The 8,884-nt window shown below is 40.2% G+C and overlaps 1 protein-coding gene and 1 long non-coding RNA gene across 2 annotated transcripts in view; both read left to right on the forward strand.

The window, feature by feature from the left end:
* ccdc107 (coiled-coil domain containing 107) overlaps window positions 1-6,469 on the forward strand; it is an 8,400-nt gene extending 1,931 nt beyond the window's left edge. Inside the window, exons 3-7 of the mRNA XM_046379378.1 lie at window positions 503-723; window positions 845-914; window positions 1,055-1,145; window positions 2,082-2,191; window positions 3,863-6,469. Of these exons, the coding sequence (XP_046235334.1) occupies window positions 503-723; window positions 845-914; window positions 1,055-1,145; window positions 2,082-2,191; window positions 3,863-4,248 (878 nt within the window). The 3' untranslated portion in view covers window positions 4,249-6,469. The remainder of the gene's footprint in view (window positions 1-502; window positions 724-844; window positions 915-1,054; window positions 1,146-2,081; window positions 2,192-3,862) is intronic.
* Window positions 6,470-7,223: 754 nt separating this feature from the next.
* On the forward strand, window positions 7,224-8,527 carry LOC124053839. Its single transcript, XR_006842243.1, has 3 exons — window positions 7,224-7,322; window positions 7,434-7,472; window positions 8,471-8,527. It is a non-coding gene; the product is annotated as an uncharacterized LOC124053839 (long non-coding RNA).
* The last annotated feature ends 357 nt before the right edge of the window (window positions 8,528-8,884 follow it).

Here is an 8,884-nt window from a genome sequence, read left to right on the forward strand (position 1 = left end):
AGTCCAGACTGCTTTCACAATGACGACAGCTAACTTCCTATGCCAAAAATCATATTGCTGAAGCGCTGTTTTGGCTGATCAGTGTTGTTACATTGTACAGGGATGATCAGTGTTATTCACCTGTCAGTGGGTTTAATGTCGTGCCTGATCTGTGGTTATGTTGACCAGAACAAAGTGAGGAAGGTGCGAACCCAGATCTTAGAGCCTCCCTTCATTCAGAAATCTTGTGAGCTTAATGTTGCTTCACTTGGATGCTTCACTGTACAGAATGATGCATGTGCAGACACCAGGACTCCACAGCTGAAGTGTTTTAGTTTGAAGAGTTTGATTTTTAAGATTGGTTCAGCCTGAAAACCATCCTGGCCAGGACCAGTCTGGTCTGGAGAGCTAAGCAACACTCCTTGGGACGCCTCCCAGACTGGCTTAATTTTTTTTTCCACAGAAATTTCACCATCTGTCCCCTCCTGTTTGTCGTCATGATATTGTTGTATTTTTTTTGTAGGAGCAGGTCCGGGCCCCGGCGCAGTGAGAGGTCAGCCCATCAACATGAACGCCCCCGGTTCGCCTCAGAGCCCTGAGAACATGCAGCAGATGAAGAAGCTGATGGAGCAAGAGCTGAAGGGCGACAAGTTCAAATCCAACAGCAACAAGGGCTACGTGTTCACTCTGATGCCTCTCTACGCCATCGGAGTCGGAGTGTTTGCAGCCTACAAGTTTTTAAAGGTAAGTAAAGATACCTGTGACACCAAATTTACACTGAGAGAACTTACAACCTCGCAAGGCGATTTTTTTTTTTTTTTTTACGTGCAAAATCTGCATCGATGTGTTCTTTTCCCACTGGCAGATCAAGTCTGCTGATGACCAGGCGCAAAAGGACAAATTTGCAAAAGGAGCCAAAAAATCGGTGGAGGCAGGTGTGTGTCACATGCACTGGGATTTCTGTTTGCATATCTGTGTTGTCTGTGTTCATACATGTATTTGGTTACCATGAGTAATTTTTTTCCCCCGTGGGTGTGTGTGTGTGTGTGTGTGTGTTCTTTTTTTTTTTTCACAGAGAACCAGTTGAACGAGCTGGAACAAAGGCTAGCACAGACAGAGAGGATGCTAAACTCCATCCTCACCCAGCTGGACCCGCTCACTAACTGGTGAGTGCTGATCACCGTCTGTTTGCTTGTGGTTTTGGTGTCCAGGTGTGCACGCCATGCCTTGTCTTTATGCTTTGTGTAACCAGCGTTGCTTCTGAAACATGATCCTCATATTACTGTGCCTTGCCGTCTGACGATCTCTCATTCCTTTTCATTTCAGAAAATACTGTCTTCCGCTGTTTTCGGTGTTTGAGACATTAATAGATACTATGAGAGACAGTTAATGTAGAAGAAACAGTGACAGGGAATTTCCAGTTCTTTGAAAATTTCCCAGTTTTTAATGTCCTTAGGCCAGCAGTAATCACAGCCAGGGGAATTGCGTTTTCCGGTTGTTAATCTGGCCGTCTCCTTCTCATGAACTTAGGAAGGCTTTGAGGGGATTTCTTCAGATTTGGAACAAATGTCCTTAGGGATGAATTGATCAGATTTTGGCGGTCAAAGGTCACTGTGACCCCTACCACCACAAGGCAGTAATTTTAGTTTTTGTTCAGGCTTGGCTGACATTGTCTTTCATTAAGAATAAAGAAAATCTAATGAAGAGTGACTTGTATTGTTCGGATTTCAGTGTATACTTGCCACACCTTTATGAGAAATTAAAGCTTGTGAAGTTAAAACTCTCAGCAAGAGAGTATTTTATTTATTTTTTTTAATTGTTAAGGTTTAGGCATTAGCTGTGACACTCCTACAGTTAACACTTTTCTAATAATTGTGATGCACAACTCGTGAAGGCTATTAAGGTATTTTTATAGGTCTTAGGTCTTATCATCAGCTGGCAGCATGCTAACCAGTCAACTAGCCCTCTAAGCTAACTAGCATAATGCCTCAGCAGCAACTAGTAATTCCTGTTAGTTTCTTCTCCAGGCAAAGATCAGTGTTCTTAATACACGTTCCTTTTAGAAGCTGCTCATGTAGTTGTCACTCTTCATTTCTGTTCAGTGTGAAGTCGGTGGCCCAGGAGCAGAAGAACGAGATCATGTCTCAACTGCAGACTATCCGGTACCTGATGAAGAAGAGAGGAATGGACTGTCCACCCCTGAACATCAACGGTGGGCTCACCGATTATCTCAGATCTGATTTTTAGGAATTACTATTCACGTTGTTGTTTACCAGTGACAGGTTTAGCTCAAAACCATTGGTAATAATGTCAGCATGTGCTAATGCATTTCTCGAACAAAAATCCAAACTGTATCGTTAGCTCATAATGCTGCAGTCACAGCTTTCGAATGGTATACTGGTGTGCCATCAGCGTTGCGTGTCATGTTGTGATGAACCACAATTTGAAATTCAGTTTAAGCGGCCACACTGAGATACATCTTCACAAAAGTGTTTTGCATCTAATTTACACTTATTGATGTGGTTGAAGCACAAAGATCAGAACACAACCTAGCAACAGAGCATCGGACATTAGCTTTCCTTTTACTTCTGCTTTTTTTGTAGCACGTCATTGGTGTTTCTGTGTAATATCATATGTGGTAGATGTTTACTCTGACAGGCTTTGGGTCGTGTGCTGTGCTCTGTGCTTTTCCTTTCAGAATATGCACTACATTACAGCTGCTGATTTCACTGTCACACCCTCAGCCAAAATCAAGCCGACTGCTTCTCTGACAACAAGTAGTGGATCCACATGTTTTGGCACTTTTACTAAAAAAAAAAAACCCCAAAAAAACAAAAAAAGAAGATTCAGCCCAAAGTGCTTCACAGAGCAAAATTAAAGCAACAGACAAAAAAAAATATATGTAAAACTATGCAGGACTAACAATTATGACATTAAAACAAACACCTTCAAGATCGATAAAAGTCAGAAAACAACAAACATAAAATAAATATCTGGGTTAAAACCAATGCTTTAAGCTTAAAGAGTAATTCTATAACATTCGTGCAAAAAAAATAAATTAAAAAATAAGTAGAGAGGTCTTTGATTTCCTTTTAATCCTTGCATTTTTTTGTTACTCTGCCAATGTTCACGGGTCTGTTGGACTGGCTGCGTTATTGGGGTTTTAAATCGATGCTGCTGTAATAGCCTATTTATAAAAATACCTGAAAGATCACTTTATCCCAATTACAAGCAATATAGACAGTATATATAATTAATATTTGCCATTCACCCTCTGTTAGATGTGATTTATGAATAAAAGTTCCATTTGTTTTCACGTAATAAAGAAGAAAAATCAATTTTAATTAAGATATTGGTGGAAAAAAAAAACATTTTTCATCTTCAACAAGTATAAATTTTCATCACTATTGATATTTATTTTTAAATAGCCTACATGAAGCCCCAGTGAACATATACAGTATCCATGCTGGTCTACGCAGCACATCAGCCCTATTGGACACATGGTCTAGTCATGCCAGCCTGTACAACACCTGAGAGGGTTCTACTAATTACTGATCTAGCAACGTTACAGCCATGTAATAAATACACTTCTATCGACTAGACAGCGCAACATTGTGAAATGTGTGGGATTGTGCTACATGAAGCTCAGTAGTAATATTACAGTTTTCAATGAGTTCTGCATTGGTAGCAGCAGAAACAAATTAAAATTAAAGGGCTGAACTTGAAGATTTTACTGTGAAACTTACTGGAGTTCCCCCTGAAAGAAACAAAATATTTAGAACAGATCAAAATTTTTACCTGGTGCTTTTAAGATCTCACCTTTTATAGTTTACACATGTACTTTATAGTACCCACTTTGTACCTCTTGTTTTCTGACTTCCAGAGGCATCCTGTGGGCGTAATCTGGACGACCTCATTGAGTCGCTTGGAGCCGCTGACGGCTCTTCAGCGGAGGCTTCTGTGGTGGAGAAGAAGCAGAGCTCGGCAGAAACGGCAGAAGCTTCAGAAAGAATCTATCCGGAGAGTTTCAAAGCTAAAGATGAAGCTGCCGCAGAAGGCGAAGACATGAAGGAGCTCACGCAAGAAGAAGGGGAAGCGGAGGAAGAAGTGAACGAGGTGGACGGCGATAAAGAGGAGGAGGAGCAGGAGGAAGGATTGGAGGACCCTGAGCTCATCCCTTCACTAGAGGAGCCCTATGAGACAAACATTGAGGAGGCTGGAGTGGAGCAGCCCATGTCAGGCCTCAGACGACGCAACAGGCCTGAATGAACTCACTGCAGGACTTGTGCGCTGTTCAGAATTATTGAGAATATTTATTGTATGAAAGGCTTTCATTCCAAAAGTCTACTCATTCATCAGAAACGTATATTGCATTCTTAAACAATAACTGCACAAGGAAAGCAACAGTAAACGCCCAGGGTTCTATTTTCTTGTTGTATCCAAGTGAATGTGCTGTGTGCAAAGGGACTGAGTCAGGTGGGTTTGGTCCTCTCAATGAGCCACATTACCTGAGCAAATTCCGTCATTCACTTTTTCCTCTCTGCCTCAGCATATCACCCCCCAGATCAGTATACAGAAAAGAAACACGTGCCTGTGATCTGGAGTGTGCCTGGTTATGTGTGCTCGCCACGCGCCGTTTGTACGTGCATATTGTTTATACATTTGGCTCCACGTCCTCGGACAACAACTCTCACCGCTATTTGAAAAAGCAACACTTTGCCTTGCGATGCCTCATCCACTCAGAACCCTCATCTTGCCGTCATGTGAACTGCCGATGTGCACGGAGCGACTTGTTTGACTTGAAAATAGAGCCCACAGTGTCCTTTGCTTTCCTGTTGTTAGCCATTTCTTTTTAAACACTAATTACTTTTTAAACCTACCTGATTTTGAAATGAAATTTCTACACGTGTCTTGTTTTACTGACTCCGTCATAAGGTCTGCACCTGCTTGGATGCTGAATTGAGACATTTAAGGCTGTGGTTCTCAAACTTTTTTCACGTCAGGGACACAGATTAGGCCACGGAGACCCCCTCCCCCCATTTCATTAGATTTTGTCCCACGATCACCCAGCTCATATGAATTTTGATTTTAGATGTTTTACTACAGAAACTGTATGAAACCCATGACCAACATAGTCATATGCTCTGCCATTGTGTTTCTTATGGATGGAATTCTGGTGAAAATAATTTGTGTCCCCTTTTCCTGGAGACGCCTGAAACCCCTTCAAGAACCCCTTTGAAAACCACTGTTTGAAAGATTAGAATCTAAAGGAGGTTGGGTGTGTTTCTGTGTCACCCTTTGCTGCTTCTTTGCCTTTATCCTTTATTTTGGTACGGTGGGCAGCAAGCACAGATGTAGCTAACGGTCACGGCTGCATTCCATTCAAGTGTTGCTGTTCAGGAGTATTCCTGGGATACTTCAGTGGAACAAAACTATTTAATTAAGTTAATACTCTTAGTTCCGCATGTTCTTCTCCTGCTATGCCAAGTAACAATATCTACCCTGGAAAAGCTCTATCTTACGTCATTATTCCACCGTGATGAACGCCACAGGACACGAGCTCAGCACAGCTTCTGTCTGTTAGTCTCCAGGTAATGTGCTTTCAGTGTATTATCTTAACACTACAGCATCCTGTAACCACCCTCAGCGTTTGGAACCAGAAAATTACTGAGACGGATGATTTCAAAATCCACTGGAGTCTTACCATAAACAATGTTACTTTTTTTTTAGTAATATATACTATATAATTTTATTTTAGAATTTTTCTATCAGAAAAGGATTAACAGTAATGCTGCTGAATGTGATGAGACTGCACAGACTGCACAATATCATAACGTACATCACGAAAGTTTGAATTCAGGCTTGTTGCATGTTTATATGTGGAAACGTAACTACATGTTTTATTTTGGTTGATTGTGACTGCAGATTTTTTTTTTCTTCATGAGGAAAATGACAATCATTCGATCAACGAGGAACACATCAGCTCTCATTCAGATTTCCTACTGATATAGTCTTACATTACTTTTTAAAACCTTTTGTTTTATTATTATTATTTATGTTGTTGGATAGCAACATTGTAGAAAGGAGTCAGTCAAAAGTCAGTCATGACAAGTTTTTCAAATGGTTTTAATTAAGAGATCTTCGTTATTTGTGCTGACTCGACACCCGCCAGTGTGTTCATGACTGCAGTTAGAACTACTAATGTCTCCACATTACGTTAGTCTTTAATCTTGTATGTATGATCATCACATCATCAGCGTTAATTTTGTCATCTATAAGATCAAAGCTGACACTGAGTTTTATACACAAACTGTATTGCCACATCTTGGAAACCACAAACCGTTGCCTTAATTTTCTTTGTAAATGTTTTGTATCAGTTCTGCCCCTTTATGTATTGTTCCATTTCTGTGTTTAATGTTGTGTATTTCATGTGGGGGTTAATGGAATAAACTCAATTCGCCTTAGTGGAAAATAAAACAGCTAAAAGTGATCCTGTTGGCTTGCATGACGTCTGCAAAGATGATGATTATTTAAGATTCAAATAATTGTTAAAACAGAAAGAAAGAAAGAAGCCTGATACTGATTGTTTGCCAATTTGTTTAAATCTGAACTTCTTCCTGTGTGATTTTTTTTTAAGTTCTTAAGGTCAAGAAAGTCCAGTTACTTTATCTGAAAAAATGATTTTCAGAAATATTGTGGAAACATTAATACAGTGACGAAATTTCAAGTGGGGGACATACGCTCAGGTGTTTTCAGTTATTCTGATTGATTATTCGACCGTTGCTAAGGTTGAAGTCAACGTTGCTTTTAAGTCAAATAGGAATTTCCATAATTACCCAACATGTTAACATAACTGCAACTAAGATTATGCACAAAATATATAACAATAAACATAAAACCCTGATCTAATGAATATCTGTCACCCAGCAGTAATCCAAACCCTATAATCATACCACCGTTGCAGTGTTTGGTCATCAGTCAGTGCTTGGCAGAGTCATTCCTGTGTCGACCAGAGCTGCATTGAAGGTGTAATACGTACGTAAGAATGTTCGTTTGAAACATTCAAAACTTTATTAAAATCGCAAAGAAATATGGCAAAGAAACATGCGGTGGCAACAGTGGTGGCGTTAGGTTCTGAGTCGCAGAGATAAGTTTTGACGTTAGCATGCTAACCAGTTTGGCCCGGAGATAAGAGATAAGAACTTGTTTGCGCCAAACAATTTCCTTCACATGTTCAGCAGATAGAAGGCAACATGCGAGGGAGAAACGTGGTGTGTTGGAGCTTTGAAATAACCTTCCATGTTTGTCATGCTGCCCTCTGTAGCTACGGTCATCATTATACAGTGAGTAACTGGCCCGACACATGTTGTTTTATTATATCGTCAAAATTCTTTTGAATAACCGTCACATCTCTTGTTTCGATTTGAGTCTCAGTCACTCTTTGTATCCAGCAGATGGCGCCACAGGAGCACAGATACAGCAAAGGCAGTAAGGTAAAGAAGAACTAACACTGAACTGGGTGGTTAGGGCATGTCATTATATATTATGAACTTATCACCTTATGAATTCTCTGTTTTCATTTGTTTTGGAAATGGAATAGCAAATGCAAACAAACAAACTGAAGCATTGTTGAGAAAATATTAAAATAGTGTGAAATCAACATTAAACCCTAAAAACATAATAATAATAATAATAAACTTAACAAGCTCATTTCTGAAGTATTTTTGAGAACTTCTCTACAGTATGTCAAGGAAAAAAAAGCCACTGTGTTGTCATAACTTATAATTAAACATGCATGGTTTATTAAGGACTTCCTCCCATGCAGTGGAGGAAAAGGATCTGGGATTCATCACAAATTAGCTCGGCCGTCTCAATTAGGAAAGCAACATTTAATCAGCTCAATTTTCTTCCACTGGGATTTCTGCCTAATTCCATCCAAGGGCCTGTGGTTAGCAGGATCATGTGTGTGTGTGTTTTTTAATTGTATCCATGGCTGTGAAGTGTTTGCAGCAGAGCCTGAAAAAAAAAGCAAAAAAAAAACTAATTTCCTCCACCACTCCCTTCAGGGCTAAACTGGACTTCTAATCACACCAAACCTTCTCAAGGGCGTTAAAGTGTTTTAAAGTGTTTTTATGTGGAAGGGCTGAAATGTTTAAAAGGCTCTTGGTCTTATATGCTTATTGACACAGTTTGCATGCTGTTTGATCAATCTGATGACTTGGCTGTAATTGTTGACTGCAGTAATTGCCTCTGTGATGGACTTATACCACAGAACGCTCTTGGTTATCTTGTATTAATCAGGGCAATGTAAATATAAGCATCAGCGCACTAGACAAATGTATTGGGATGGAGCTGTACTTCATTGCTTGGGCTTGGCCCTTTACTTCCAGTGAAGAGAAATCTTGATGCTTAAGCATACTAAGACATTTTGGACAATGCTATGCTTCCAACTTTGTGGCAACAGTTTGTTGAAGGCCCTTTTCTATTCCAGAATGACTGTGCCCCAGTGCACAAAGCAAAGCTCCATAAAGACATGGCTGGAGGGGTTTGGTGTGGAAGAGCCTTACTGGTCCACACAGAGTCCTGACCTCAACCCCATCAAACACCTTTGGGATGAACTGGAAGGGAGACTGTGAGTCAAATGCTCTACTGCATGAATGGGCAAAAAAAAAATCCCACAGAAACACTCCAAAATGTTGTGGAAAGCCTTCCCAGACGCTGTTAGAGCTGCAGAACTGTCTCTTTAGAATTGGAGGTTCTCAATATCCCTGCTGGTGTAAAGGTCATGTGCCCCCCCCCCCCCCCCCCCCCATTCATCATGACACTGTAAAGAAAATTCCAGGAGTACTTCTAAATTTCCTTTTTTTATTTTTCGTTAAAGGGAATAGTGTTTGAAAAATGTGAA

The sequence above is a fragment of the Scatophagus argus genome, chromosome 22 (assembly GCF_020382885.2).
Source record: "Scatophagus argus isolate fScaArg1 chromosome 22, fScaArg1.pri, whole genome shotgun sequence".
Taxonomy (NCBI): domain Eukaryota; kingdom Metazoa; phylum Chordata; class Actinopteri; family Scatophagidae; genus Scatophagus; species Scatophagus argus.